The sequence below is a fragment of the Myotis lucifugus genome, unplaced genomic scaffold (genome assembly GCF_000147115.1).
Source record: "Myotis lucifugus unplaced genomic scaffold, Myoluc2.0 scaffold_238, whole genome shotgun sequence".
Classification (NCBI taxonomy): Eukaryota; Metazoa; Chordata; class Mammalia; order Chiroptera; family Vespertilionidae; genus Myotis; species Myotis lucifugus.
The window spans coordinates 1,838,497-1,853,362 of NW_005871286.1; the positions used below are offsets into that span (position 1 = coordinate 1,838,497).

At 40.4% G+C, this 14,866-nt stretch overlaps 1 protein-coding gene across 4 annotated transcripts in view; it reads right to left on the minus strand.

Annotated features, from left to right (window-relative positions):
- LYPD6 (LY6/PLAUR domain containing 6) overlaps positions 1–14,866 on the minus strand; it is a 115,755-nt gene that overhangs the window by 10,903 nt on the left and 89,986 nt on the right. For 3 of the 4 annotated variants that reach the window (XM_014464111.2, XM_006098492.3, XM_023762222.1), the window contains one exon: positions 7,156–7,254. The exons of the other annotated variant lie outside the window; for it this stretch is intronic. In XM_014464111.2, the coding sequence (XP_014319597.1) occupies positions 7,156–7,254 (99 nt within the window). The remainder of the gene's footprint in view (positions 1–7,155; positions 7,255–14,866) is intronic. 4 annotated transcript variants of the gene reach the window in all.

Sequence of the window (14,866 nt, forward strand, 5' to 3'; positions counted from 1 at the left end):
AAAGCATGGATGGAGTGTTTGTGTGAACTAATATAAATTCAAAGTAAACATCATTACATAAAAGGATACGGTCTTTTTTTTTTTTAGTTTTATTCATTTCAAATGGGCCGGATCCGGCCCGCGGGCCGTAGTTTGCCCACGGCTGGGTTAGGGGCAATCAGGCAGGTGAGCGGTTGGGAGCCAGCAGTCCTGGATTGTGAGAGAAATGTTCGACTGCCCGTTTAGGCCCGATTCCAATATCGATCAGGCCTAAACGGGCAGTTGGACATCCCTCGAGGGGTCCCAGATTGGAGAGTGCAGGCTGGGGTGAGGGACACCCCCCCCCCGCGCACGAATTTCGTGCACCGGGCCTCTAGTTATTAATAAAGCTGCTATCAACATTTGTGTAGAGGTTTTAATGTGAACATAAGTTTTCAATTCTCTGGGATAAATTGGAGAAATGGAATTACTGGTTATATGGCAGTTGCATGTGTAACTGTTTAAGAAAATGCCATACTGTTCTTGAGAGTGACTTGATTTTCTAAGGAGAAATATCAACAACTCCTCAAAAGTCAGGCGATGTGTGATAAGAAATCGTTTTATTTCTTCATTTTCAATCTGTATGCTTTTTATGTCATTTTCTTGTCTTATTGCATTGGGTAGAACTTTCAACAACAGTTGGAGAAACTGGACTTTACAGTGGTCAGTAATTAAAATAAAAATTATAAGACAAAAGCATCAAATGGATGCTTCCTATCTGAGACAACTGTGTTAGCAGAAAATACCTGATGTAAATGCTATGAACTGGAGTAAGTTTGATGCTCTCAGATTACAAGAAAAAAAATCTTAAGGTTGATAGTAGAACATTTGGTTTAAAAATTTCTTGAAAAATTCTAATTAAAGAATAAATCTGAAAATTACAGTGCCAGCTTAGATGAATTAACCTGTCCCTTCTTAACAACAAAAACAGAGTAAAATTAAAATAGCTGGATAAAATTAAAATAACACCCAAAATCTGCATGAAAGCATAGGAGTGGACCGAGGCAGATAGGATTTGAAGAGTAAGGCACCAGTAAAATGAAGAACACATTGAGTTGAGCCTGACATTCTATACCTGTTCTCCCCTTGAGGCACCTGCATGGGAACAGAGGCTGAGTAGCCAAGCAGAAAATTCTGCAAAGGGGCAGAAAAGCTGAGCAGAGCTTTTGTCAGTCTCAAGGCAATTGGGAGGCACATGTAGGAATCCAGAGCTAGCAGGGCAGCCAGAAGAAAAAGGAAATGCAGAGAAGCGAGGCTGACAGTCTCAGTTTAGAATTCCAGGTTGGCAGCTATTTACTTTCAGCACTTTTAAAATGTCATTCCATTAACTTCTAGCTTCTACTGTTTCTGTCAATACTGAATGTTGGCAAGGCTGTGCAGCAACTGGCACCTGCAGGCACTGCTGGGAGAGCGTAAATTGGTACAGCCGCCCTGGCAAACTGTTAGGCAGGAACGAGTATAGCCACAGCACACACGCTACATACCCAGGAACCCCTCTTCCTGGGATAGGCCCAGCAGAAATGACGCAGGTGCATACCAAAAGGCATGGGCAAGAATGCTCATCATATTCAAACCTGGAAACACTCCAAATGTCCATCAACAGTAGGATGGATGAAGTTTGGTACATACATAGAGTGATCTACATCTGTGAGAAAAAATGACTTTGCTGCTCATGAGACAGGAATGCATTTCACATATATAATGTGGGAAAGAAAGGAGTATGTTCTGTATGATTCCATTCACACAAAGCTCAAAGATAGTAGTCACAATTGCGTTACCTTTGGGAGGTGTGGTTTAATGACCCAGGGACTCCAGTGGCCTTCTGGGGTTCAATTGCTTAACATGGGTGGCAAACACAGCATGTTCATTTTGCTCTGCACTTGTGATCTATTCACTTTCTGGTATGTATGTTAAACTTTAATCAAAATCTTAACTTTATAAAAAGGAGGAAGTCTGAGACTTCCATTTACTGATATGACAAGAGAGATCATCTGAACAGCATCTCATTACATAGCAGCAAGTGTGCTGAATAACATATAACCAATAGCTTCTGTAAATGTGCAAATGAAAGTAAGAGAAATCCCAGGGACCAATGCTGATTTCTCTACCTGGGATGAGATGGGGGTGTTACTATATAAACTATAAAAGATGCAAGGCCCCGGGTCCTCCTGGGGTTTGGAGCTGAAATAGAGACCCTGAGGAATGGTAGAAACCTTGAAGGGCTACATTCTGAGTGTACCAGAGACAAATTCTACCCTTGGGTAAAGTTAAACAAAAAGGCTGTTTGTCTCAGCCTGGCTCTGTCTGAAAAAGTCAACAACAAAGACTCTTTCCTAAAAACCTGTAACCATGGGCCTGTCTTCAGTGGAGCCGGGATCATATTTATATTCCTGCTTATTCCAGATAATGGATATTGAAAGACTCATTAAGGGACATGCCCATGTTTTTCTTCACTTTCAAAAAAACAACAACAACAAAAAACACACAACAGTGAGCAGCATAGAAGCTAGAAGCAAAAGGATACATGTCCCTCCATCTCAAGATTTCTCTCGGTCTGATTTTATATCAGCAATAACTCCAAATGAAGAATTTGCCTTGGAGGGAGACATCTGCACTTCATAATTAAAAAGGAACATGAAATCCTAGTGCCTTAGGTAGCCTACACAGAACTAGCCTTTTAAAAAATTGTTATGGTTTTTACTTGACATTTAATTCCAGAGAATCTTAAACACTTATATGGTCCCTTTCTCTCAAGAAGCTTTTCATCTTACCTGGTACAGCACAGAAGAAAGTCAAGGCAAGAGAACATGTGGACCTGAGAGCATGACATTCAACGCCTGTTTTTCCTTTACCAGTTTTTTCAACTAGTCCCTCCTAGGATATGATTTCAAGATCCTTTCCCATGCCAGTTCACAAAGTCAAGGAAACTGCACAGATTTATAATGAGCAGTTGATGAAATTGAGGTTATTGCAAAGGAAGTGCTCAGGGGCCAAAGACTCAACAGGAGGCTAGCGAAGTGAGGGAATGTGATTGGTTATGAAGGGCGTCTCAAGTTCTCGTGTCTAGGGAGGGAGTGTGGTACCAGGAATCTGTAAGTGCCAGAGGCAATAACGAAGTGACGGAGGAAGAAGTGCTTATATAACACACATTTGGAGAGTTAGGAGTGACAGGGAGCCTGAGTTGGCTGGAGGGGGCTGGCTGATGCCACCACTGCCTGTCACAGTGATTCTAGTCAGGGCAAGGCTTTCTTGATGTTTATTTGACCAAATGATGCTTCACAACCCGTCTGCTGAATCAGTAAGCAAGCTTTACCTCAGCTGCTAAAACCCAATCTGTCCTACACGCATTCACATGGCTGAGTTTAGCTTTCCATGTTCTTGAAACTCAGGCTTTCCCCTAAGCAATTTGGGATGTGGGCTTATCCCATAGAGATAAGATTAAATGGTAACATACACTTTTTTTTCACTTTCAACAAGTTATTTTCACATCATGTAATAATTAAAACCTAGTTAGACACGCCATAAAATAAACCAACAAACAACAGGAATGCTGCAAAAAGCTGGTATGCTTTTTTCATAGCAGCTACTGAGCTGCCCTTACTAAGCCTGTTGGTAGTCCTGTAGCTGCTTCAAACAAACTCATAATTAACAGGAAAAAAACAACAACACAAATCTAGGGTTAATCCATAATATCTAGTGATTAGACACATTTTATATTTTAATCTAATAATAGCAATGGCATTTTCATTGGTAGAAAAATTTGAAGAAAACTCAGAGGAAAGGATAAATGGTTTATGGCAGTGGAGCTGGTTAAGAAGTAAGCTGGTGCCCTGGCCAGTTTAGCTCAGTGGATAGAGCGTCAGCCTGTGGATTGAAGGGTCCCGGGTTTGAGTCTAATCAAGGGCACATACCTTGGTTGCAGGCTCCTCCCAGGCCCGGGCTCTGGTTAGGGCGCATGTGGGAGGCAATCAATCAATGTGTTTCTCTCACATCGATGTTTCTCTCTGTCTTTCCCTCTCTCTTCCACTCTCTCTAAAAATTAATAGAAAAATATAATCGGATGAGGATAAAAAAAAGAAGTAAGCTGGGTGTGGCTTTAGTACCCATTCCTTACCTAATGTTTAAGGTACCAGGAAAATAACCTGGCTCCCCTACTTGTTCCTACTATTGTCTGATATAAACTAGTTGCTATACCCAGCTGAATTCTCTCCCTGTCCACAATGCTCACTTGGGGCATCAGGTCTCCATGCTTTTGCTCTGAGCGACTTCCCAGAAGACATGTCCTCTTCCACCTTCTCCCTCCACTGCCCATCTTCCGAGCCCATGATGAGCCCATGACATTCTCACCCGCCACCTCAGCCCCCAAAGAGCAAATCTCCCCTTTAACTCCCCAGCATTTAATGCCATGTTTCATTTGGCACTCACCTTTGTCCTGCTATTTGTGACATTTGAGATGTTCAGATCTTATCTCCCCAGCTAAACTGCATGCTTCTTGAAAGAAGAAACCCCATTCCTATCTTTCGCTGCATAATCCCCCAAGCGCCTGTGTCCTGTGTCATGAACCTCAAGGTGGCACTTTCCATTTACCCCTATAAATTAATAGACAAAAAAGTAGGAAAAAAGGGGGGGGGAGAAGAAATTGTGTCAATGATATTTTGGATATCTGTATTTTGGAAGGATAGATTTTGTCCTCAAAAGAAAATATAAAGAGGGACCTTCGTCTTTTCCTGTGGGGAATTCGAGCAGATTGCCACCAGTCACCTGTTTTTCTCTTCGTGACAGGGATATACTTGTACACCATCAGCCTTGGGCTGGGTTTCTCTGAAATACAGCCCAAAGCCTGAGCAAGCCGCAGTCCACAGTCCCTCCCTTTCTTCTCCTCATCTTTGCTAAGGCGATAATGAGAGAAGCACTGTCCCATGTCCTGTACAGCAGTACTGAGCACTGGCAACTGTGGCCAAAGCTAATCTGCCAGCTTTTCCCAACAGGAACCAACCCAAAAGTTATTGGCTACACAAGCAAACCATCCTGTTTGAGTCCAGAGTCACTGGTGGTTCTCAGATGTTCAGATCCTATCTCCCCAGCTAAACTGCATGCTCCTTGAAAGAAGAAACCCCATTCCTATCATTCGCTGCATAATCCCCCAAGGGCCTGTGTCCTGTGTCATGGTTGCAGGTTTGATCCCCAGTCAGGGCACTACATCTGAGAACCGCAGGGAGCTTGTAAAACTCCTGATGCTCAGGCACACTCTATACCATTTAAACGTGCACCTCTGGGAATGACCTGGGCATCAGTATTTTTATTTACCCCGTGATTGGAATGTGTTGCCCAGTTTGAGAAGCAGTGGCTTCGCCAGGACCCTCGGCAGCCTACTCAAGTGCTCCTTCTGCGGTGGGATGTTAGAGAACACTGGCTCCGCCTGCAATGAGCAAGAGACTGCAGAAGGCAGTGAGGCAGGACTCCTCTGTGATCACCCGGATGGCTGGACAGCTGGCTTGTGATTAAGCCAGTCGTTAGTGTCGCCATGTTTTCCTCTTCCCTGTGGTCTTTCCCATTAGCATCTCTAGTGCAAAGTAAACAAGAGGCATCTAGAGATGACAACACTACATTACGCTTTTTACTAGTGGGGAGAGGAGCTCCCAGTGGTTCTTGCTCCTGACTGTCCACTAGAATTCCCGGGGATATTTAAATACTCTGTGCGGGGATGCTGGCTCAGTGTGTGTAGACTGTGGTGCTTAATGTGTGGTCTGGAGCCCAGCAGCTTCTGCATCAGCTGGTACTCTTTAGAAATGCAAATTCTCAGGCCTCATCCAAGACTTCCTGAGTCAGAAACTTGGAAGGAGGGAGAACAGGGGTAGGGCCAGAAATTTGTTTTATTTTAATTCTTAATGCCTTAAAAATTTTTATTTATTGTTTGATTTTAAAGAGAGAGAAAAGAAGGGAGATAGAGACAGAGAGAGAAACATTGATTTTTTTAATGCCTTCATTGGTTTATTCTTGTATGTGCCCTGACTGGGGATCAAACCTGCAACCTTGGTATATCAAGACGACACTCTAACCAACTAAGCTACTGGCCAGTGTTTTAATAAGCCTTCCAGGGAATGATGGTCATGCTCAAGTGTTAGGACCACAGGGCACAGGTTCCAGTGATTTTGAAAAGACTCACAGGAGTTCCTATTGGGCAGTCTAGGTGGGCACCCATAGGTTAAATAGTACTGGTTTAGGTAGCTGACACTTGTCTCTTAATTGGTGCTTCCAGGCTCGGCCAATGCCCAGTGCTCCGTGAGAAACAGAGTGCTTTCACTGGGTGAGCACGAGAACTCTTGTCCTATGTTAAAAATAGCAGATGTGGTGTTGGTGTGTTCAGTCATTTTAACAACTAAATTCGATCAGCAGCAAAGCCCACTGAACTAATTGCTCAAACATCTATCAATAAAATGCCCTGTCCTTGTCATCTCCCCTTCAAATGAATACTTTCTTCCAAAAATAAACTTGCCAATTAACATGACTCTGTAGCCAAATATAACCATCTTTTTAATTCAATAGGATAAAAGAAATATGATTATGAAGCATCTACTTCATTTTGAAATGGGCCTTTGAGTCAAAATTTCATGCTTCCATTGGGGATCCATCTCATCCTTCAAAGAGAACTGAACAGTTTAAAAAGCTCAGGGTTTTCATTTATGCAACGATGACATTTAGAATTCTCGCTTTCATGCAGTCTCAGGATAAAAGCCTCCGGCAAGATATGCAATAAATGGAATCTTTATATGAACATCGATTCATACTTTGCATAAAGGAAGTTACTATGCAATGACTAATGCTTCAAAGAGTGGATTAGAGGCTGGTTGTTCTCTTCATGTCCTGCATGTGACTGGGCCTGGGGCGAACATCACTCACCTTCCCTGGAGCTCCAACAACGCTTTGTGAGAAAAGAGGCAACCCCATGGATCAGTTTATGACTCTGAGAGTTTTTGATGATAAGTTATGGGTGTAGTATAAGCAGTCGAAATAGCCTTACACAAGAGAAACGAATGAGATTATGAGCATGCTTCCTTCTATAGATGTATCAAGATAAACAGGCCTGTTCACTCCTGGTCAGCTCTTGGGACCTCAATCTGTCTACTGAGAGCTTACCTCGAGGACAGTAGATGTCTGGAGCCCACCGGTTGCACTCATAATTGTCCGCTGCCTTTTCACAGGTGAAACACTTAAATCCACCAGGATATGGTGTGGCTACAAAAAGGATCAAGAGAAAAGAGTAATGTTTTAGACTAAGAACAGAATCCTGCATAGTGAAGTTAGACATTTTCACTTTTTTTAATTTAAATTTTGTTTTTAAAATTTATTTTATTTTATTTTTATTTTTTTTGTGGCTGACATTTTATTTTTTATTTTTATTTTTTTAATTTGCATTTTTTAAATTAAATCTTTATTGTTCAGATTATTACAGTTGCTCCTCTTTTTTTCCCTCATAGCTCCCCTCCACCCAGTTCCCACCCCACCTTCTATTTTATTTTATTTTATATTTTCCATCTCAAAACATCTTGACAGTTTCTTTAAAAAGTCAACATGCAAGTAACATATGACTCAGCAATTGCACTCTTGGTCCTATTTCTCTGAGAAAAGGAAACACATCCTCACAAAAATCTGTACACAAATATTCACAGCAACTTTATTTGTAATAGACAAAACCTGGAATCAATCCAGATGTCCTTCAATGGGCGAAGGTTAAACTCTGGTACCTCCATGCTATAGAACACCAGTCAGCTATAAAAATGAACTATTAATACATTCATCAATTTGGATGAATTTCCAGGGAATTATGCTGAGTGAAAAAAGTCAATCCCCATAAATGTTATATATTATATGTAACATTTACTATATGTAATATTTTAAAATGAGGAAATTTTAGAAATGGAGGAAAGATTAGTGGTTGCCAGGGTAGGGACAGGTTTAGAGGGAGCTTGGTGTGAGGCCAAGAGGAATCATGTGCTATTGAAACTATTTAGTATCTTGACTTAGTTGTAAATACACAAACCTACACATGTGATAAAATTATGCAGAATTCAACACACACACACACACACACACACACACACACACACATACAATGTACACAAATAAAACTGGGGAGTCTGAATAAGACCAGTGGATAGGTGTATCAATATCAATGGCTGTGATATTAGTCTATAGTTTTTCAAAATGTTCCCATTGGGGGAAACTGGGTAAAGTATACCTGGAATCTTTCTATATTATTTCTTACAACTGCTTAATCTACAATTATCTCAATAAATTTTTCAATTACAAAAGGCACTCTGAATTTCCAATGACTTACTTTTATGTGCCAACTTATGTAGACAGGTCAACAAGTACATATAAATATTAGGTTCAATCATAAAAACTTTCCTGATGTTTGACCATTTTGTACCTGCAAAGGTGGCAATTTCTTTAGTTCCTTGTAATATTTCTATCTGCTCAGACCCAACATGATTAAGAATCCCTGGGGATGGTAAGAAAGGCGTCTCCAAAGCTAAAATAGTTGCTGCCTATGCAGAGGTGACCCTCCTGGGGGGCCTCTCAGGCCCAGGTCCAACGTCCGTCCGTCTGTCCTTGGGGCAGCACTGGGGGCCCCTGGGGATGCAGATGCACTCTAGGCTCCCAGCTCTATCCTGAAGCCCCTCCTCTCCATCCCCTCCTCTCCTCACCCCTGAGTTGCTTCTTTTGTCCTCCAGTTACTTGTATTCTCTACCTTGCATTTATGCTGGGGTGGGGGGAGGTGTCCCATGAGAGTCACGCCTCGTTAGCATTTAAGGATGAGGATGCACAAGGAATATCAGGCTAGGTTATCTCAGTCCGATCTGCTGATGTGCTTTTACTTGCTGCTCAGTTCTAATCATTTGCTTACTTTGCCTTTCTGCGTAGAGCTTTGCCTTTCATAAACAGAACTTGTGAATGTGTGTGTTTAATTTGTAGAATTACCTGGCCTCTTTGAAAGCTGCAAACACTCAAACACTTCATCTGCAGAAGCCAACTGTTCTCTCTCGCAGATGCCTGAGCCTGCATATCCCACTGGCGGAAATAATCATCTCAGGGTAAATTGCTTTACCCACATGGAACCAATTAAGTATGTTATCAAAAATAAATGAAGGAGGAGGCAGCCGCTTAAGGCCAGAATTATGGGCCAGATATAACTTTGATTTTCACCTTGCCTAGAACAGCTGCCCATCCTTGCACTTGCTTACAACAGTTCACAGAGCTGCCTCTGAAAATAGCAAGATCAAAAGTAATAAACTGTCTTTTTAAAAAGGCAGGTACCTGGACCTGTTTATGGGCCCATGTGAGAGTTCTGTGTTCCTCCAAGTAGTTGATGACTCAAATTCATCAACAGAATGATAGTTTGCACATGGATTGTCTTAGAAAACGAGGATGGAAAACCACTTAGACATAGCCATCCAACCACTTCATTCCCAAGGAGGAAATTTCACTGGGAGGAGTCATCCTCTCCCTAGGTATCTACTTATATAAAAACCCTGGGTGTAACATCAAGGCCAGAACCACGACCAACCGGAAGGAAGTCAGTCCTGCAGGGGTCGTCTTGGAAATGGCTGCGCCCTCCCCCAGCTGTTTCCTGGAGGGCGAGGTTTCAGGCAGGAATCCGCCCTCGGAGTGGAGAGTAGAAGTGAAATGATTTGTAATGGATCTACTATTGAAGATACCTTTGGAAATACTATATCTATAGATAATATTAAAAATATATCTAAATGTGCAATTCTTTGTCCAAAAAAATGAGCATGTTCAAAAATTAAATGAAGAAATTTTGGATATACTTGATGGAGATTTTCACACATATTTGACTGATGATTCCATTGATTCCACAGATGATGCTGAAAAGGAAAATTTTCCCATCGAATTTCTTAATAGTATTACTCCTTCGAGAATGCCGTGTCATAAATTAAAATTGAAAGTGGGTGCAATCATCATGCTATTGAGAAATCTCAATAGTAAATGGGGGCTTTGTAATGGTATCAGATTTATTATCAAAAGATTACGACCTAACATTATTGAAGCTGAAGTATTAACAGGATCTGCAGAGGGAGAGGCTGTTCTGATTCCAAGAATTAATTTGTCCCCATCTGACACTGGCCTCCCATTTAAATTGATTCGACGACGGTTTCCCGTGATGCCAGCATTTGTGATGACTATTAATAAATCACAAGGACAAACTCTAGGCCAGTGGTTCTCAACCTTCTGGCCCTTTAAATACAGTTTCTCATATTGTGACCCCCTACCATAAAATTATTTTCGTTGCTACTTCATACTGTAATGTTGTTACTGTTATGAATCATAATGTAAATATCTGATATGCAGGATGGTCTTAGGCAACCCCTGTGAAAGGGTCGTTCGACTGCCAAAGGGGTCACGACCCACAGGTTGAGAACCGCTGCTCTAGACAGAGTAGGCATATTCCTACCTGAACCTGTTTTCGCACATGGTCAGTTATATGTTGCTTTCTCTAGAGTTTGAAGAACATGTGACGTTACAGTTAAAGTTCTAAATACTTCATCACAAGGGAAATTAGTCAAGCACTCTGAAAGTGTTTTTCACTCTTAATGTGGTATACAGGGAGATATTAGAATAAGTTTAATCACTTTATCAGTCATTGTTTGCATCACTGTTGTTTTTATATTATGTTTTTGTTGTTTTCATATCATGTTTTTGTTGTTTTCATATCATGTTTTTGTTGTTTTTATACCATGCCTCTGTTGTTGTTATATCCTTTTGGTGCTGTTTATTTACTAATAAATTTATATATTATTTTCATATACATTTTACTAATTCCCTTTCATCTCTCACACTTCTATTATAGAGAAAGGGCAAATAGCAATATTAAAATATCTCCGTTAATTAATTCCCTTTTTAAAAAATGTATATTTTATTGATTTTACAGAAAAGAAGGGAGAGGGATAGAGAGTTAGAAACATCGATGAGAGAGAAACATCGATCAGCCGCCTCCTGCACACTCCCCACTGGGGATGTGCCTGCAACCAAGGTACATGCCCTTGACCGGAATCAAACCTGGGACCCTTGAGTCCACAGGCCGATGCTCTATCCACTGAGCCAAACAGGTTAGGACAATTAATTCCCTTTTAATGTGCACGAATTTCGTGCCCTGGGCTACTAGTAATTATAATAAAAAAGAAGTAAACTATTTTGTAAAACTACATGCAAGTAAGTTTTATATCTGCACATCCCACTACCTAGACAGGTGGGTTACATTTAAGTTAAAAGAGTCTAGTTTAGCGAAGTACATGCCTGAAGAATTTAAAACAAACAGGTTCTCATATTCCAAAGCCATTCAAATATTCTCATAGACATTTTATTGGCTTATTTTTATAAGTTATGAGAAAAAAACATGCAAAATAGTTTAGTAAATCATCCTGATTTCATTTAAAAAAGTCACTAGCATCTTCAAAATATTTAATATATAAATATGTTTAAAAGAAAGAAGTTAAGGCTGGCTGGTGTTGTTCAGTGGTTGAGCATTGATCTATGAACTAGGATGTTCCTGGTCAGGGTACATGCCCTGATTGTAGGCTCAATCCCCAGTAGGTGGTGTGGTGGAAGCAGCCAATCAATGATTCTCTCTTATCATTGATGGTTCTATCTCTCTCTCCCTCTCTGAAATAAATAAAAACATATTTTTTAAAAAGTAAAAGTTTAAAGTAGTTTTTAAATTTTGAAGTAAGATTATCAGAGTAGGAGTTTTGAAAAACAGATGTAAACTGTTTGTCAAAGAATAGAATTTCTCAAAAAATGATCATATTGGTCAAGGTTCATGACTGAAAAGAGCCATAGCACTTTAGCTGGCATGATTAACTCGCTAGAGAATCCAATTTTATCTGAATGTTGCTACAGCCAGTAGAACTTTGAGCTGGAATGTTGGGTTAATTTTCCTGGAAACTTTCCCATCAAAGAGATAAATTAAGAACTCTGAGCAGAGATTGACACTCCAACCATTCTACACATAAACTTTTAGAGAATTTAGCATTAATAAGCTATAGTGTTCCAAATTTGGGATTATTTAATAGATTCTTCAAAATTATCTTTTGCAAGTCTAGTGACATGTTTAATTAAATACTGTCATTTCTTATACAAGTAGTACTGAACTCTGAAATTAACTTAAAGTAGATCAAAGTTTAAACAGGAACACAAACTAAAACACTCAGGTGGCATAATGAAGCTTTGTTTCAAATCACTTTATCTCTGAATGTGTTTATCAGCATGTATCACTGACAATTAACCAAAAAATCTCATTTTCAGTAAGTTTTCTTTTTAAATCTACAACTTCATATCTGTGTGCATTGTCAACAACCACATGCTAATATTTGCTTATGGGAACTTGAACTTACATCTCAGCAGACGGTACTGATCAGTGAATAACCAAACCCTTTTCAGTGACAGATCTCTGCAGACAGACTCAGCTTTAAGTTGATAATTATAGCACAATACCAAGCAATGGTTAAATTCTTCCCTCTGGAAATATTCAGTCAAAAATAGGTCTACAATTGAACAACTATCTCCAGTAACTTGCTAATTGATACTGCATCTGATAAGTTTTTTTTTATAAAAGGACTGGAAAGAGATTCCTAAGAGATGTTCTATTTTTTCTTTGTTACTTCAAAGCATTGCAGAGCAAGTAGAGTTTCAAACTGTTGTGGCCCCAGCTGTGAATGAATCTAATTTGGCTCTTGATCACAGAGCTAATAAGCTTAGTACTCTGTAGTTCAGGGCATAAGTCCTTGGTCCCTCAAGAGAAGGTGATTGTAAAGAAAAAAAAGAAACGCCAAAGTGCCCAGTTACTTCCTGTAACATAATCTGTCCATTAACTCCCATGGTCAGCTATAGTTCAACTGACCATAATTCATTTGTAAGGCACCGGGAAAGATTTCCTCTTTGTTTCCACCTCTTGGAACTTTTGCCTGGACAAAGGCCTTCAGTTACCAAAAACGGTGGTGAGAAGAGAATCTTGTTTTAAAATGCATGCTTCTGTGGAATGCAGCCAACCTTTTTTTAAAAATTCTTACCAAATTAATTCCCATTGTTTTTGGAAACTAGAAGCAAACACAAAATTTTTAGAAATCTAATAAATTGATCTACCTCTCAGACCACTTGCCTACCAATTGTTGTCAGTATCTTAATACCGTAAACAAATTTCTAAAAGAAATGTATTTTGTGCTGCCTTTCTAAAAAGTGTCCTTACTCCCTAAGGCGTATGCGGTACAGAATTATGAAAAAAAAATTAGTTGGTTCTCTATATTGGCATAAGAAACCCCCTGCAGGGATTCAGTGCTTTGGTCCACAGGAATGACTCAGAATATGCAACCAGTGGAAAAGTGAGAATCTCAGGAAAGATTGCTATTACAAGGAAAGGGAGGGAGGCCAAGAACAGGTTGAAGTCCATTTGGATGTTAAATTCTGCCATCTCCTATTCATTTCTCTTACCACTAACTTTAGTTTTAAAGGATTTATTAGGTTTTGGTACTTTAATCAGCAGTTGGGAAGGAATTCGTCATTTCTCACATGAAAAAGAAAATAAAATACAGATTATGGAAAAGAATGTTACTGAGGACAGCGCCTCAAGTTTGAAAGCCATAAAGTTTATTTCTCTTAAGGCTTAGAAGCTTCAAAGATTAGGGAATCAGAGAGCAAAGGAGATTAGTCACAGAGGCTGAGGATTCCCGGCCCGGGTTCCAGTCCCACCCACTTATTATCTCTGAGGGCTGTTCGGGCCCAGCAGAAATGAGTTCATGTTTGCCTGGTGTGGAAAACGTGTGTCTCCAGCATCAGTGCATTTCTGCCTCGTGGGTTCTGAGCTGTATCTAACAGAAATGGACTCTGGCTCACTTACTGACCTCAAGAAAACTGTGTGTGCCTCCATCTAGATAGTGAGTCGATTATATTAATACTTCCAGATCGAAATAATCCCACACTGCCCTCATGTATGTGTTCTAGTCTGTGTTCTACAGAAACCTGCTTATTCATAGAGAGATCACTCCATCGAAGCATGGTCTAGTGCAGTGGTTCTCAACCTTCCTAATGCCGCGACCCTTTAATACAGCTCCCCATGTTGTGGTGACCCCCAATTTCATTGTTACAAATTGAACATGATTAAAGCATAGTGATTAATCACAAAAACAATATGTAATTATATATGTGTTTTCCGATGGTCTTAGGTGACCCCTGTGAAAGGGTCGTTTGACCCCCAAAGGGGTTTCGACCCACAGGTTGAGAACCGCTGGTCTAGTGGGTGCTGTGCAGGGCAGAGGACGATGGCCATTTAAAAAAAGTATAAAAACAAGCAAACAAACACCATAAACCTCTGACCTAGTGCACGGAAATGGGAAGTTAACTGTGCTTTAACATGGGGAGGGTAAACAGAATTCTAGCCAAGGAGGACCCATGGATGGGAACTTCAACCTAGCAAGAACCTTTACCCTCCAGGACCCGTTACAGAGACTCCACAACAGAGCTGAGCCCAGACCTGCTGGTGACCTGTCTACATACAATCTAGCTTAGAAACGGCTTCTTCTATCCTCTATCTTTAAAAATTGTATCAGAAAAACCTACCAATTATTTCTATATGGTGAGTTCTTTTTAATTAAGCTATGGCTCTATTTAATTAACATAGGTCATCCTGCAAAGATCCCATTTTGAAATTGACTTTGAAATAGGGGCCCACACAATCAGACAGGACCCACGATACCACTGAGGCAGAAGCGGGATGTGTGTTTGTTTGTTTGTTTGTGTTCACCTAAATCCAACCCCCTCGATTTTCCTCCCCACC